This window comes from Vombatus ursinus, unplaced genomic scaffold, assembly GCF_900497805.2.
Source record: "Vombatus ursinus unplaced genomic scaffold, bare-nosed wombat genome assembly UNPS02000749.1, whole genome shotgun sequence".
NCBI classification, from domain to species: Eukaryota; Metazoa; Chordata; class Mammalia; order Diprotodontia; family Vombatidae; genus Vombatus; species Vombatus ursinus.
Window position 1 is genome coordinate 28,391,826 of NW_020940527.1, and position 17,710 is coordinate 28,409,535.

The 17,710-nt window shown below is 38.7% G+C and overlaps 1 protein-coding gene across 2 annotated transcripts in view; it reads right to left on the bottom strand.

The window, feature by feature from the left end:
* The window catches only part of LOC114042420 (cytochrome P450 2C19-like), a 26,572-nt gene extending 9,943 nt beyond the window's left edge, over window positions 1–16,629 (bottom strand). The window contains exons 1-6 of one of the 2 annotated variants that reach the window (XM_027861119.1): window positions 15,968–16,629; window positions 14,243–14,547; window positions 10,813–10,975; window positions 8,350–8,499; window positions 2,560–2,720; window positions 1,954–2,130 (exon numbers count right to left, since the gene is read on the bottom strand). In XM_027861119.1, the coding sequence (XP_027716920.1) occupies window positions 1,954–2,130; window positions 2,560–2,720; window positions 8,350–8,499; window positions 10,813–10,975; window positions 14,243–14,413 (822 nt within the window). In that variant the 5' untranslated portion in view covers window positions 14,414–14,547; window positions 15,968–16,629. Of the gene's footprint in view, window positions 1–1,953; window positions 2,131–2,559; window positions 2,721–8,349; window positions 8,500–10,812; window positions 10,976–14,242; window positions 14,551–15,967 lie in introns of both variants that reach the window. The other variant, XM_027861110.1, reaches the window with a different exon arrangement.
* Between the last annotated feature and the right edge of the window lie 1,081 nt (window positions 16,630–17,710).

Genomic DNA, 17,710 nt, shown 5'->3' on the forward strand with positions numbered 1-17,710 from the left:
ATAGTATAGTATAGAACAGTATAGTATGGTATAGTATGGTATGGTATGGTATAGTATAGTATAGTATAGTATAGTATAGTATAGTATAGTATTGTATAGTGTAGTATAGTATAGTATGGAACAGTATAGTATGGTATAGTATGGTGTATAGTATAGTATAGTATAGTATTGTATAATACAGTATAGTATAGTATAGAGTACAATCCCCTCATATGGCCATCTGACACAGTGGAATGTAAGATTCAGGTTAAAAAACGTTTTTGTTTTAAGAATTTTATTTGCTGTAAAGTATTTATGGTACTATAGATTTTATGTGTTATGAAAAATAAACATTGTTTGAAGTCAATGTCTCTCTCTGTCTGTGTTTTATTAAGATGTTAGGACAAAAAGGTCACAAAATTCTAGGGAATTACTAGTAAGAAAAAAAATTTTGCTTGTAACTTGTAAACTGAATTTTATGGGTTATTTCATGGTTACTGTGTTAAGAAAAGGGCATATTATCAGAGTTAATGTTTTGCTATCAAGAACTGTATGCAGGAAAGTATACTTTCAGCAATGTTTAGTAAAAGATTACAGTTTTTGGTGGTCATGGGAACCCAATCCCCTATTTTTTATAGTTTCAATGCATCAGCATCCATGTTTTTTACTTTTAAACCATTTTCTAGGAACATTACCCCCCTAAAAGCTGAGAAATGACTATATACACATACACATATAGCTATAGAATGGTCATAGATAGATGATAGATAGACAGACAAATTGTTGTTGTTATTCCTCATTCATGTCCGACTCTTTGTGACCCCATTTGGGGTTTTCTTGGCAAAGATACTGGAGTGGTTTGTCATTTCCTTTTCTACCACACTTTACAGATGAGGAGACTTGAGGCTTACAGGGTTAAGTGACTGGCCCAGGGTCACACAGCTACTAATGTCTGAGACAAGAAAACTCAGGAAAATAAGTCTTGACTCCAGGCTCAACATTCTATCCACTGCCCCACCTCGCTGCCCATAAAAAGATATAGATATAGGTATCCATGCATGTGTATATGTAAATATTTTTATATACACACTTTCATGTATATATATATGTGTATTTATGTATGTATGTGTACATCTCCCCTAGGGAGGTTTCTTGTGAGACAAGTGCAAAGTAAACCCAGACCTTAGCACCTACTTAGCAATAGTTACTAATTAGAAAAGGGTCACCACATGTCATGTTTCCTTTCTCTGAGAGTAATTTCTTCAGCAATGGCCTGATAGTGTCCCTGGATCTCTGCTCACAGGAGCTGGTGTCCTGAAGTCTCTTTCTTCTGCTACAAAGAGGTATTTATTCTTCCCCCCAAAGCTGATGGTATATTTTGTATTGCAGTTGGTAGCACTGGCCTTGAGGGCTAAAATGTCCAGGTACAGTTCTGGTAAGCGGGGATTCTATCACAGAATCTGTCACAATTGCCAGGACCCTCTTAGGTTGTCTTCCATCTACTCTGTATATATCTTGTACAAATCTAATTATCAACAAGTCTCTCCCCATTTTAATGCAAACTGAAGGGACTAATTTTGCTGGTTTTTTTTATTACCTCAGTGCAGTTAGCATTTTATAAATACTTGTTGACTGACTGATATAAAGGTTTCTTAAGACAGATCATGTCAAGGAGTCTGTGAACTTAAATGGGAAAAAATACAGTTTTATTTTCACTAGACTCCAACTGAAATTTAGTATTTCAATTATTTAAAAACATTGGGAGAAGGGGTCCCTATAATTCACCAGGGTGTCAAAGGGGTCCATAGCACAAAAAAAGGTTACGAATCTATGTTGTAGATTTAATAAATACTCATTTACTCTCATTTGTGTGTGCAAATGGGTACCAATGGGAAGAACGCCCCCCCTTACTCCCTCTCCAGGAACCCGACGAGCCAAGACAATTGAACTGCAGACTTGCTGCTTCCGCCCTACCTGCTCCATTTTCATCAGGAAACAGTCAATGAAGTCTCGAGGGTCATTGACATCTAGGATTGCTTGATGCTCTTTCACTCTCTCCAAAACAAAGGCACTCAAGTCATGAAAGTTTTTGATTAATTTATGATGAATTCCTGGGAGATAATGGACTAGAGATGGGAAAGAATTGTAGACCTAAAAAGGGAAAAGAATCACACAACTTTTTAAAAAAAATTTTTTTTTATCTGGATACAAGATAAGTTCTTACTCTTGGATACAAGTAGTATTTAGAAGAGGAAACTGATTGGGTAGGCAGAACTCACTGAGGCAAAATGTGGGAGAGTAAAATGGTAACCTCTCTTTTTACTTCCCCCAAACCTCTAAAACCATTTTAGATCCCACCCTCTGTCTCTAGGGCCTCTGTAGTACTTTACTGGAATAGACTACTTAAATAATAAAATACTAGAACACTTTTACTGGATAGAGCATTGGATGTGGAATCAGGATGAGCTGGGCTCTAACATAACCCCTGACACATTAGTTGTGGGACCCAATCAAGTCACTTACCTTCTGTCACCTTGAGTTTTCTCATATGTAAAATGGGGATGAGAATATTGGCCTCACCTGTATCCATGGGGAGCTGAGAATCCTGACATTTTCATTTAAAAGCTCCATTAAATATAGAAATTTCTGATCTTGATAGTCAAAACGTTTCTGGAAAACAACTGAGCAGATGACATTGCAGGGGGCAGATCCAAGGGTGATGGTGGGGTCACAAGGCAGTCCTAAAGAATGGGAAAGATTGAGAGAGAAACTTTAGCATTAGCTTGAAATTAATTTTCCCTGAAACTACAAGAGAAGGTTGATGCATCCAACAAATATAGATTACACCTTAGCTGATACTGTTAAAGTTATAAGCACTTTGTGTTTTTAACCACCAGATGGCATTGTTTACCACTAACTTCATCTTATTCATGAAAAAAATCCAGCTCTGTTAAGTCCCACTGGGATTCAAAGAAATGGTGTTTAAAAAGTCCGTGCCTTCAAACTCCTTGCAATCTAACGCAGGAGGCATTGTGTATATAAATAGGTACATATAAGAAATCTATATGTATATATACATGCACACTCACATATGATGAAGTGTAATCTCAGAGGGCAGGTAGGTGGTGCTGTGGATAGAATGTTATGCCTGAAATTAGGAAGACTCATCTTCTTGAGTTCAAATCTTGCCTCAGACACTTACTAGCTATGTGACCCTGGGCAAATCATTTAACCCTGTTTGCCTCAGTTTCCTTATCTGCAAAATGAGCTGGAAAAGGAAATGGCAAACCACTCCAGTATCTTTGTCATGAAAACCCCAAATGGGGTCACAAAGAGTTGGACACTACTGAAATGACTACAACAATAAAAATCTCAGAAAAGACATTAGTAGCTTGGAGTGGGGATGATGGAAAGACTTCCTGATGAAGGCAGCATGTGAGCTGAATCTTTCTTTTTCTACTTGTTTTTTTTTCTTTTAAAAATTTTTTATCAGAACTTAAACACATAATAAGAAAAGAAAAAGAAACACATTAGAAGCTTATATATTAAAACTTGAATATAAAATAAGAACAGAAAAAATTTAATGTGCACTGCAGAACATAAGACAGGATTCAAAATACATAACAATAAATTTCCATTTCAAGAAACACTATATATTAAATACTACATGTTGTGTTGAGAACTGTCCATGTGAGCTGAATCTTGAAGGAAGCCAGGGATTCTTTAAGAGGGGGTAGTGATGACCAGCATAGTGAGAGATGAATAGCAAATGGGACAGTATGGCTAGAGAGTAGAGGATGAGGAGAGGAGGAATGTGCAAGAAAACTGAAAGAATTAGCAAGGGTCAAGGTTGTGAGCAGCTCATAATGCTGTACAGAGGAGTTTATATTAGATCCTAGAGATAATGGTAAGACATTGGAATGCGGAACAATTGAATAGAAGGAAGTAATCAGGTCATACCTTTGCTTGAGGAAAATCACTTTGGCAACTATGTGGAGGATGGAATAGATTGGGGAGAGATTATTAATTTTCATTTATTGTTATTACTTAATTATAATTTAGTTGTTATTAATTAAGAGATTATTGCAATAGCCCATGAAAGAGATGATAAGCATCAAAAGTAAGGTGATGAGATGAAACAGATGTGAGCTCTGTTGTGAAGGTAGAATCAATAAGACTTGACAACTGATTGGATGTGAGGGAAATTAAAGGGTTAAAAAGGACACTAAGATTGAGAACCTGAGTGATTAGAAATAGGGAAGTTCAGAAAAGGCATAGTTTTTTGTTTGTTTTTGTGAGGGGGAAGACGATGAATTTTGTTTTATACATGTTGAGTTTGTGACATCTACAGGATATCCAGTCTGAAATGTCTAGGAGGCAGTTGGTGATATGGAACTGAAGCCCAGGAGAGAGACTAGATATATACATACAGTCAGTCCTCAGTTCATACATTTAACTTTGTGACTTCCCACAATAGCACGATTTTATCAGTTACCTCATTTTCACTTGTGTTGGCAACAACTCACCTCTGTGGCTATATGTGGCCCTACTAGGCACTTCATTGGTCTTATTCATCCTACTATTGTAGAATAAAGAGCACCCCATGCATTCATTACATGTTTTCATTGTTTGCCTTTAAAACTCAAGTTTTGTGTTCTAGTTATGCCTCCAAAGTATAATGCAAGTTCTCTGAGCTCTAAGGTGATGTCAAAACCTTGCTAGTCTCAATATCTTCTACTAGCAATGACTTAAACCCCATAACTTCTCCTTTGGTTTTCAGAGCACAGCCAAGATAGAGAGGTTCACAGAAGTATGATATAAGGTATAACACCCCTACATCACCATCTGATAGTAGAAGGTGAGATTCAGGTTAAAAATGTTTTAGTTTTAAGAATTTTATTTGTTGTATAGTATTTATGGTACTATGGATGTCATGGGTTATGAAAAGTGAATATTGTCTGAAATCAATTTTTTTTTTAAATTTAGATGTTAGCACAAAAGGTCACAGAATTCTAGGGAATTACTAGCAAGAAAATGTTTCACATGTTACCAATTTTATTTTAGGGTGGCTAGGTGGTACAGTGGATAGAGTAGCAGCCCTAGAGTCAGGAGGACCTGAGTTCAAATCCAGCCTCAGACGCTAGCTGTGTGACACTGGATAAATCACTTAAGCCTGTTTGCCTCAGTTTCCTCATCTGTCAAATGAGGTGGAGAAGGAAACAACAAACCACTCCAATATCTTTGCCAAGAAAACCTCAAATGGGGTAACAGAAAGTTGGACAAAACTGAAATGACTCAACAACAAAATTTCATTTTGAGTACTGCATATTATGGGTTATTTCATGGTTACTTTGTTAGGAAAAGTACATATTATATGAATTAATATTTTGTTATCATTTCATTTTGTGTACTGCATATTATGGGTTATTTGATGGTTACTTTATTAGGAAAAGTACATATTATCCAAATTAATATTTTGTTATCAAGAATTTTATGAAGAAAATCTCTTGTATTCAGTAATCTCTTGTGAAAGATTACAGATTTTAGTGGTACTGGGAACCTAACCCATAGGTTTCAATGTATTGTTTCACATAGGTTTAATGTATCAACATTTGCCTTTTTTTACTTTCACACTATTTTCTAGGAACATTACCCCTGCAAAAGTTGAGAATTGTCTGCCTATACATCTTGGAGTTATCTGCATAGATATGATAACTAAACCCATGGGTAGCTGAGGAAGTCACCAAGTAAAAGTAAAGAAAGAAAAGAGAAGAATGTTGAGGTCAAAACACTGGGCTACACCCACAGTTAGTGGACTGAAGATCTGAGAACAGAGGACTGAGAAGAAGTGATCAGATAAGTAGGAGGAGGGAATGGGGGGACAGAGAAAGAGAGAGGCAGAGTCACAAAAACCCAGAGAAAAGAGAGTGCCCAGGAAGAGAAGGTATTCGTCAATGGTGTCAAATGCTACAGAAGAGTCAAGAAAGATGAGGTTTAAGAAAAGCTATTATTACTATTGTCCTTTTCAGTTGTACCCAACTCTTCATGACCCCATTTAGGGTTTTCTTGGCAACAATACTGGAGTGGTTTTCCATTTCCTTCTCCAGCTCATTTTATCGATGAAGCAGCTGAGGCAAACCAGGTCAAGTGACTTGCCCAGAGTCACACAGCTAGTAAGTGTCTGAGGCCAGATTTGAACTCAGGTTTTCTAACTTCAGACCCAGCACTCTATCTGTTGTACCATCTAGCTGCCCAAGATAGCTGTAAGCTCTTGCAATTCCTATAAGTGACTTCAAATGAAGCAAAGTTATTTTCCCATGGAATTTGTTAAGGAGAAGATGAGGGGCAACCCAACTGATGCCCTCATCTACTGGGTTTTTAAAAATTTATAGTTTTCCTAGATTGTGAGCCAGTGTGGTTCAGTGAAAAGAGAGCTATGTTTTGAGGAGTCTCTGGACTGAAAATCTGGCTATTTACTATTTGTGTGACATTAGGTAATTTTTCTGGGCCTCAGTTCCTTATCTGTAAAATGAGAAGATTGGAGAAGATGACTGTTGTGATCCTTTCCAATCTTAAATCTATGATCATAAAAACCAAACCATCCATTCTCTTTACTGTACACAATTAAAGGGACCAACATTCATAGAATCATAGATGTTTTATCTGGAAGGGACCTTAAGACTGTGTAGCCCAACCCGTTCATATTGTAGATTAGAGATTTTGAGAGGTTAAGATCACACAGGTCATAAGTAGCAGTCAAGATTTGAACCCTGGCCTTTTGGTTTCACACCCAATATTCTTCTACCTCATTATGGTCATAAGGAGGCTCAATAGAAACACATTGCTTCTTACTGGAGCAGGAGTGGGGAAGAGGGAAATGATCCATTATTAGAGAATGTTACAGCTAGAAGGAAGCTTCCAATTACCTCATTTGACAGATGAAGCAACTGAGGAACAAGGACATTAGATGGCCTTATACAATGTCCCACAATTTGTGGCAGGGCTAGGACCAAAATTCAGGCAGATCCCTTGATTGTCAGCCCAGTATTCACTCTATACTATCTCACTTTGGTGATCTCATCAACTCCCATTGATTCACTTATGTCTATACAGATGATTCCCGGCTCTATATAACCAGTCTTAGTCTTTCTGTGGAGCTACAGTCATGCATCTCTAACTGCCTCTTGGACATCTCCAAATGGATATCCCATAAGAATCTTAAACTCAACAGGAGCAAGACAGAATTCATTCTTTGCCCCAAAACTCTCCCTGCTACCCAGCTCCCAGATTACTGTTGAGTACACCACCATTCTCTCGGATACCAAGGTCCACAACCTTGGAATCATTCTTAACTTCTCATTCTCAATTCACATATCCAATCTCTTGCCAAAACTCATTATTTCTAGCCTTATAACATCCCTCACATTTGTTCCCTTCTCTTTGCTCATACAGCCACAACCCTAGTTCAGGCTCCTATCACAACTTTCATGAGCTATTGTAGAAGCCTTCTAATTGGTATTCTTGCCTCAAGTCTCTCCCCTTTCCAATACATCTTCAGTTCGGCAGCCAAGGGGATTTTTCTGAAGCATACATCAGACCATGTCACTGCCCCGTTCATTGAGCTTTAATGGCTCTCTATTACCTCTTAGACCTCTTCATCACCTGGCCCCTTCCTACCCTCCCATCGCCTTATACTTTGCTCTCTTCCCCTCACTTCATGATCTAAGGAAACTGGCCCACTTGTAGTTCCTCACACATATCAATCTATCTCCTGACTCCATGTCTTCAATGTTCTATCCCCCACCTCTGCCTTTTATTTTTGCTGGATTTCTTCAAGATTCACCCCAAACCCCATCTTCTTTGGCCTTTCCTGGTCCCTCCAGCTTGCAAATATCTTACCCTTTCAGATTACCTTCACCTACTCTGTGTACATCACAAAAATAGCTAGTTAATTATATGTTGCCTTCCCTTCAGAATATATGCTCTTTGAGGACAAGGATTTTGGGGTGTCCAGCAAGGAGATAGTTTTCTTTATAATCCTTGCATTTAGTATAGTGTCCGGCACATAGTATGTACTTAATCAATGCTTGTCGATTGACTTTCCAACTCACTTTCTCTCCCAGAAAGTCAATGTGAACTTTATCAGTAGTTCTTGCACTTTGACTCTTCTCTTGCCTTCTTCAGTAGCCTCCAACCTCTAAAGCTATCAGAGATTACCACAAAACTTAGAGCAGAATAGACCTGAAAAGGCCACACACCCAAGATGTGTGCAGATTACAGTATGTCTTTTAAGCTCAACTTTGATCCATGTGAATCATTAGAGAAATAATATTTGCTATGATTAATGATGAAAAGTAAACGAACACCAACCTTTTGTTTTTTTTAATTCTTCCACCAGGCACTTGGCTTCTTCTTGGACTTGTTCCTCAATGCTCCTCTTCCCCATCCCAAAATTCCTTAGGGTCATGAGTGAGAAGCGGCGAATTTGCTTCCATCTCTCTCCATTACTGAAAAGGAGTCCTATGAGGGGGAGTAGAGAGAAAATAGGAAAAAAAATTTTCTGAACTGAATTCTGACAGGAAGATAAATGAGAGAGAAAATGGGGCCAACTCCAGCAATCAAGAATATAAGCACCATTAGTTTCAATAACTTTCCCTGCCCCTCAAAGTCTTTTATTCTATCACCCCCAACAAAGTTCGTGCTCAAGGGCTCATGGCCCAGAATCTGAGTTCTAGAAGAACAGGATAGGGTGCAGGGAAGGAGTGGCCAATTTGCTTCTTTCTGTCTCAGCTGTGTTTTCTGCCCCATTCCATACATCCCACACCACACTCACCCACCACCATGGCCACCTTGGGCAGCTCTACAATCTCATCCTACTTCTGGCAAGAAGAGGCTATCAAGCTAAAGTCCAGAATGGATTCAGGTTGTCCCTGAAGGTCTTAGAATAGGTATCAAATACATTAATCTTATTTCTTTACTTCTGCATCTTTTGGTCCAGAGGACCAAAGGGATTGTGATAGTTTTTGAGGCAGACTGAAGTCCTAATCTTCCTAGACTACACTGGGGACCAGAGAGGGAACTTGGTTTTTGTATTTTGTGGGTTACCAGATTTGTGAATCAAAGGAATTCTCTTCACATGGTATTCCTGTATTTTTGTAAGTGTCTCATCATATCTTTGGGGCCAAGATAAAAGAAGACATTGGTCAGATTGCTCAGATTGTTGGAAGTTTCTGATAGACCCAGGACATCCAGGGTGGATATTCAGCTAGAGGAGACAGATCTGGATGCATATCCCACCTTCACTGTGTGATTGTATTTCATGATTCAATCCTAGGACCCCTTCCTTTTTTCCCTCTCTCCTTTCTTTATCAGTGATCTACTTTGCTCCCATAAGCTCAATGATCTATGACTTTTATGTAGCTACTTTCCAAAGCTACGTATCTAGCCCTCAGTCTCTCTCCTGAGTTCCAATCACATCAACAAATACTTGCTGGACATCTCCATCTAGATGTCCCATAAACATATGAAACTAAAAATTTCCAAAACAGAACTCAGAATTTTCTACTACAAACCTACACCTCCCTTATTTCCACTGGGGGCACCACCATCCTTCCATGCTATTTTCCCATATTTATAATCCTTGAGTCAGTCCTTAATTCTTCACTCTTCACTCTTCTGGAAGCTAGGTGGCACTGTGGATAGAGCACTGGGCTTCAAGTCAAGAAGACATGAGTTCAAATTCAACCCCAGACATTTACTAGCTATGTGACCCTGTTCAAATTACTTAACCTCAACCTGCCTCAGTTTACCCAACTGTAAAATGAGGATAATAATGTCACTAATCTCCCAAGGTTTTTTTGTGAAGATCAAATGAGATAACATTTTTGAAGCTTTTGTCATAGTGCCTGGCACACAGGTGCCTAATAAAAGTTCGTTCCCTTCTCGATCACCCTCCCCTCATCTAGCCATTATCAAGTCTTGTCCAGTCTATCCTCATGACATATCTTGCATCTATCTTCTCTTCACTCACAAAGCCACCACTTTAGTTCAGGCCCTCACCACCTCTAGTCTGTAGTATTGCATTAAATTCTTAATTGGCCTGCCTGCATTCAGACTCCTTTCTGATCTGAACTCCACACATATGCCAAAGTGATATTCCTAAAGTACAGGTCTGACTAGGACACTCACTTTCTCAGTAAGCTCCAGTAGCTCCTTATTGCCTTTGGGATCAAAATTTCTTCTACTTAGAATTTAAAGCCATTCATTACTTGCTTCCACCCTACTTTTCTAAGCTTACTAAAATTACTTACTTTCACATACTCTAAGGTCTAACCAAAGTGGGCTTCTTGTTTCTTAAACACGACTTTCAATCTCTTATCTCCAGGGCTATGTATAGCCTGCCTTCCATGCTTAGAATGCTCTCTTCTTATCCTACACTTCTTAGAATCCTTACCTTTCTGTGAGACTTACTCTAAATGTCCCCTCCTACAAGAAGTCTTCTCTGATTGCCTCAGTAGTTTGTGCTTTCCTCTAAACCCCAAGTTACTTTGTGCTTATTTTGTATAGGTTTTATTTTTATTTATCTGTATGTATCCCCCTCCCCCACTTACACCTTACATAACAGAACGTAAGCTCCTTGAGGAGGGCTGTGACTGTTTTATTTTTGGTTTTGTATCTTTTATGCCTGGCACAGTATCTGACATATAGCAGGCACTTAATAAATATTCATTCAATTGAATTGATATGTAAAATTTCTCCATTTTCTTGGAATGCTATTTTTCCACATTCCTCATTTTACCTGGATTCTCTGTCTTACATTGAACAGAAACATACCCAATCCCTTGTTAATGGTGTCAGACACTGGGAAACTTCCTCTGCCAGCAAATGCATCTCCATGACCAATCAGAGCTTCCTTAATTGCTTTATGTCCATGTAACACGATAGCACGCTCAGAACCCAAGCACAGAGTGAATACTGGGCCATAAGTTTTTGCCAGCTGCAATAGGAAATGTAGAAGGCAATTTGATCAATTTGATAATAAACAGCTTGGATTGACATTGCTAATCTCATTGCAGAAATTTTCAACTCATTAATAACTCCATCATGATATCTTTGACATTTACATCAAAGAGAGTCCAAGGAAGACATACACTTTGCCCAGAGTGTAAATGGTGGAAAAGCCTAAAGCTGTGGAATAGCAACCAGCAGAGTGGCTGGTGAGGTGTAGTTTATGCCCCTAGAGCAGGGTTTTCAACTTTCTCCTTAACTCAGCCTCTCGGAATATCCAGTTTCCTTTAAAACTGAACCCATGTATCATCTCCTATGGGAAGCATTTCCTGATCTCCAAAGTAAGTAGCATTTTCTCCCTCTTTATGAAATTATAATGCATCTTCTTAGTTATGTACATGATGCATTCTTTCATTAGAATCTAAGCTCCCTGAAGGCAGGGTTTATTTTCTTTGCATCTCTTGTACCTGGCATAGTACCTGGCACATAATATGTGATTAATGAATGCTTATTGGATTGGATCAAATGGGAGCAACTGTTTTCCCTTCATCTGAAACATTGGGAGCATTAAGGTTGGGAAAGCAGAGAGGTATTGGTGAAGAAGCCTCAGAGCAAGGCAGGCAATATAGTCAGAGGAGTGAGTAAGAGGAGAGGAAGTGAAGGCAATGAGGGTAGACAACTTTTGCCAGCAGTTTGGCTAGAAAAAAGTTTCATCCAGGGCAGCTAGGTGGTGCAGTGGATAGAGCACTGGCCCTGAAGTCAGGAGGACCTGAGTTCAAATCTGACCTCAGACCAAACACTAGATACTTACTAGCTGTGTGACCCTAGGCAAGTCATTTAACTCCAATTGCCTAAAGAATTAAAAAAATAAAAAAAATTTCACCCATAGCTTGGGGCATACCCCCAAGACTCTGTCCTGGTCCCTCTTCTCTCTTGGTGAACTCGTCAGTTCCCATGCATTTAGTTAGCATCTCTATGCTGATGACTTCCATATCTATATATCTAGACCTATTCTCTCTCCAGAGCTCCAGTCCTACATCACCAACTGTCTATTGGACATTCCAAAATTGATGTTCCAAAACCATCTGAAATTAAAAAACACAACCACCACCATATATCAGGCCCTCATTGCATCTCACTTGGATTATTGCAATGGCTTACTAAGTAACCACTCTATCTTATACTTGGAGATATCAAGATTTATGGTGATGCTCTCTCAAATAGCCTACTCTCCCAGTTCCTCAGTCTCCTTAAATCAATCCTATCATTTACTCTTCCATTGCATTTCAGTCACACACAGAGATGGTCATACCCTACCTCACCATTACCCACAAATTGAAAGCACCAACATTCCTCTAAGAATAATCTCCTATCATAACATTTTCCCCTATGTCTTATCTCTCCAAAACCTATCTTTTGTACCAACTGTAATACCTAAACCTCATTACTTTCTCAATCCATTAACCCTGCTCACAATTTACCTTCAACCTTTCCGATCTCAACCATTTCATCTCCACATTGTCCTCCACTCTTGAATCCCAAACCTTCTGTCCTATCTGCACTCATGATTTGCCAAACCCCAACATTGGATTACTCCTATTGCCAGCCTTCTCTGCTCCTGCTTATATCCTGTTGAATAGAAATGGAGGAAGTAATAAAACTAAACAAACTTGATAAATTATAAACTTATATTATTTAACTTCAACTGAGCCTTCACTGTGGTAAAATAATCATTTTATTCCTCTTTAATTGATTCTCTATCTAACTCCTCACAGAAGCTAAGCCAAAATCTTCTCTCCTCAAGTCTCCTGCACTTCCTTCTATCCACTTTCTTTCATCTAGAGAAAGTAAAGGGTCTTGCCTTTTATTTTACCAAGAAAATTGGTAGTCAGCTCATTTACCATTTTAATTTACCTCTTCTCATCTTCTTTTCATCTCAAAATTCAAAACATCATTTCCACTCAGTCCTCTTTTCTCCCAGCCTCTGAAAATCAGCCAGCTTTTCTTCTTATCAAGGTCAAGCTCTCTATATGTGCCCTTGACTCCATTCCTTTCTGTTTTCTCCAGCAGATTGCAATCTCATTGTTCTCTCTTAGCCTCAAATCTTTCTTCTCCAATTCACCCTCCTCTCAGTGTCTAAAGAGATTTTTCCTGAAGTGTAGGTCTGACCATATTACCTCTTTACTCAATATACATCAGTGGCTCACTCTTACCCATGGGATCAAATATAAAGTTATTAGTTGACATTTAAAGCTCTTCACAACTTGGCCCCTTTGACTTTTTGAGTCTTTCTATACTTGACTACCCTAAATTCACTCTAAAATTCATGCTGCACTAGCCTACCTGCCATTGCTCACTGTCTTTTTCCTGACATAATGCATTTGAACTAACTGTTCTCAATTTCCTGGAATGCTCTTCCTCCTTCACTCTGCCTCCTGGCTTCCCTGGTATTCTTCAAGATTCATTTCAAATCCCATCTTCTGCAGGAGTCCTTTCCCATCCTCAGCCCCTTCCCATCAGCCATTGTTAGTACCTTCCCTCTGAAATTACTTTCCATTGATGATCTATATGTATGTATGTGCACCTCTCTCTCTCTCTCTCTCTCTCTCTCTCTCTCTCTCTCTCTTTCCCTTTCTGTCTCTGTCTCTATCTCTCTGTCTTTCTCTTTTATTCCCTTCTACTTTTCCTCCCTCCCTTATTATCTCCCTGTCTTTGAGTTTAATAGAGGCTTTTGATCAATTGATTGACCTCCTCTTTTCAGTAGGTATCCCAGCATTTTAGGATCATAGGGTTAAAGCTGAAAGGATCTTAAAAATCACTTAATACAGGTCTACTGTTAGATATTCAATTCAAATCAATATATAGTTCTTAAGTTTGTATTATGTACCAAGTGCTGTGCTAGCCACTAGTTCTCTTTAAAGAGAGGTCTCTGGAGGGAAACAAAGATTCTGGAAAGATGAAGACATGTAGAGGAACTGATACCTTGATCATGTCCCTTTCTCAGCTTGCCTCCCAAGAGACTTCAAGGAATTCCCTTTTGAATGAGATTGAGGACTCTCTCACTCAGTTGAATTGACATCTCTTGGCCCCAGTGGGAGAACTAATTCACTGTCTATTGTCTGGGACATTCTCATCTGTGTAACTTCTCAAGATTTCTGTTTGCTATTGGACTAGATAAATGGGTTGTTTATTATTCACTGCAAGCCACATTTAAATAAACTATGTGGACACACACAACCTACATACAAATACTTACCAGGCAAATGGATTTATTGATATTCTTAGTATCTAACTGCAGCATATTTCCAATAATTGGAAGAGGAGTAGGCCCAGGTGGGAACTTTCCTTTTCCATAGCCCCTTCTCCATACTGAAATGAGAAGCAGACAGAGTACCAGGCCAAGAGCAGTGACCACAGATGAATCCATGGGACTTTTTCCTTACTGCTACAACACTGGAGAGTTTAGAATCCAAAGCTTATGAGAAACACACAGGAGATCAGCAAGCAAACAACTCCTTGTTGTCTTGGGCAATTATGGCTTTACTTCTAATGGACTTGGACCTACTGGTAAAGATAAAAAGGTGAGACTCCCTTAATTTATTTTGAATTTTTGATGGAGACCATATCTACATAGTCAATGACCTGGTAACAAACTGAGAAATGGCCATTCATCACCTGGTCATTTTAGAATGATAAAATTATTTATTTCAAAGAAATTACTGAAGCAGGGTACTAGCTAGAGGTGGTAGACAACAGAAGGGTTTTTTTTTTTAATCCTCTATTGGTATCTTTTGCTTTTATATTTCACCTTCCTCCCCTCCCCAGAGAGCCATCCCTTAAAGCAAAGATTGTGTGTGTGTGTGTGAGTGAGTGGGGAGGGGAGGATCCATTCACCAAAACCACCAGATCAGCCAAGTATGGCGGTATATGCAGTGTTCCATAACCATTGTCTAAACTCTGCAAAGAAGGGAGGGAGAATTTCTTTTTCCAGTGTCAAGCTTGATCTTTATAATTACACAGTGTTTAGTTTAGTTTTTGTGGTTATTATTCTTTCGGTTTATATTGTTGTATTCATTATGCATATTGTTTTCCTAGTTCTGCTTGCTTCATTTTGCATCAGTTCATGTCACTCCATGCTTCTCTGTATTCTTTAGTTTTCATTTCTTAAAGTGCATTGATAATCCACTTCACCATGTATCACAACTTGTTGGCTATTACCCAATTACTGACATTTATTTTGTCTCCATTTCTTTATTACAACAAAAAGTGCTGCCATAAAGATTTTTAAGTAGTTGGCATTCTAATAGAAGAATGAATTCTCAGAACTATCCCCAATGGCTATGGGACATTATAAAAAGTGACATTTATCTTTGATATGTTTTAAAAATCATTCTCCTTATCAGTTTCTTTCTAAAAAGATAGATTTTTGTGTCTTCTGTTTTTACGTCACCTAGATTTCCCCCTTCCCAGAGAACAAATGCTTACTTTTTCCTAATATTTGGGGAAAAAATCTGAGGTGATATGCAATATTCCACAAGCATGGATCCCTCCATCAACTCCTGAAAGGAGGTGGAAAGGTCTTTGGGTTGAGCTTGCTCATTATAATTTCATAATATTCATCTTCTGATCTGTTTTACGTTTGTCCTTTCCGTTTACATTGATGGTTTCTGTTTAAATGAACACTTTAACGAGAGTGGGACGGGGCTCTGAGGAATATTGCGCACACTGCGATACCTGGAGAGGTGAAATGACTTGCCCCAGGCCACAGAGGAGGCAGACTCAAAATCCAGCCCCCTTTGAAATTTCATCGCGTTGCATTTACGTTAGCAATCTCGCGGTGTTCTTTTTTTAATGCCATTAGAAAAGTACTCTGTGGCTATAGAAATGGGTTGTTATTAATCTAAGGCTGTTCCCTTCTGAAAGAAACTGGGGATCAGAGATTTGGAGCTGTCAGAAAGGGGTATCAGAAACCACCACTTACCATTTCCTCTTTAATTGGGATTTAGCCAAGTCACAGAGCTAAGTGGGCGGGTAGAGGTGCTGAGATGAAAGTCGTCTGACTCCGGATTCAGAGAGTTTTACACTATATCACCCAAGAGCCACTCCCTGTTAGCAAAGGGAAGTTGGGGCGGGGACCTTATGCTCCGACCTCTTTGCTAAGCCTGGTTCTCCACTCATTCTCTCTGTGAGTGTGGGACTCACACCAACTTCCCGCTAATTCAGATGCTAAACAGAAGATAATCTATTCTCTTTCTCCCCAAGACTAGGCTTCACCATCTCTACTTTTGCTCTTTTCGTTTCAGTATCTCCGCTTCCTTCCCGAGCATCCGGATTTCTGAACTACTACCACATCATGAAATCTCGACCAATAGGACCGATGTTGCGTTTGACCTTAATCCTGGGGCTTTAACTGATCATCGCCTGAAGCTAAGCGAAACAGAACAGGACAGAACAAAACAACACAGCAAAAGGGAGCTGGGAAGGGTTAGGAGAATGAAGGGAGGGGTGATGCTCATTCATTAAGTCACACTAGCCTTCACACTAGATTGAACAAACTAACTTCCCAAAGAACTATTGGGATTTTCAGGTGGAGAAACCTTGATCTAGTTAATGGTGGTGTCGCGGAAAGCTCTCTGGACTCTTATTCATAAATCTCAGACCTTGAAGGGACTTTAAAGGCTACTAGTTGTGACATCCCTGGCAAGCATTCATCTATCTTCTGCTTGCAAACCTCTGACGATAAAGAGCCCACGACCCCCTCTACTCTCTTTTGGAGAACTCTAATTGTTAAGGAAGTGTTACTATCCTACATAGTTTCATGTTACTTTCAAGTCTGATAGACATTTTATGCTTTCATCACAGTCGCTGGAAAAAAAAAATGTTGAACAGTTCAGGACCAAGAACAGATACCTGGGACCCTGTATTAGACACCTCTTTTGTAGTTGACATCTTCCTATTAATGACTACTCTTGGAGTATGGTCATTCAAGTAGCTCTGAATCTACTTAACTATTGTATCACCTAGCCCATATCTTTCCATCTTGTCCTCAAGGGTAACCTAAGGGATTTTGTCAAATATATATACTGTCGACATATATATCTATATCTGCATCTCTATATATCCATATCTATATATATCAACAGTATTCCCCAATCATCCTGGATTGTAACTATGGAATCATCTGTTATTGTTTTCCTTTTTTAGTTTAATTTAATTTTTATTCTACACTTAAGCACCAAAAAAAAACAAACAAGCATTTCTATATATAAAGTAGATCAGATTTTATATGGTTACATGAATCTCAATTACATGCAAGCTCCCTTTTTAAAGTCCATAAAGTATCTGTTACCTTTTAAACTGTACTACTTTGTCTTTCTGAACTTCCTTTTTTTATCTTCTGTGCATTTTCTGTTAAATGGCTCTTCTTTAGGGTAGAGCAACATTATCACTACAGGCATACCTCAGAGATGCTGGAAGTTCAGTTCCAAACCATCACAATACAGCAAACATTTCAATAAAATGAGTCACACAAATTTTTTTTGTTTCCCAGTGCATATAAAAGTTATGTTTATACTATAATGTAGTTTATTAAATGTGAAATGGTATTATGTCAAAAACATATATACCTTCATTTAAAAATACTTTATTGCTAAAAAAAATAAGTTAACCATCATCTGAACCATCAGTGAGTCATAATCTTTTTGTTCATGGAGGATCTTGCCTG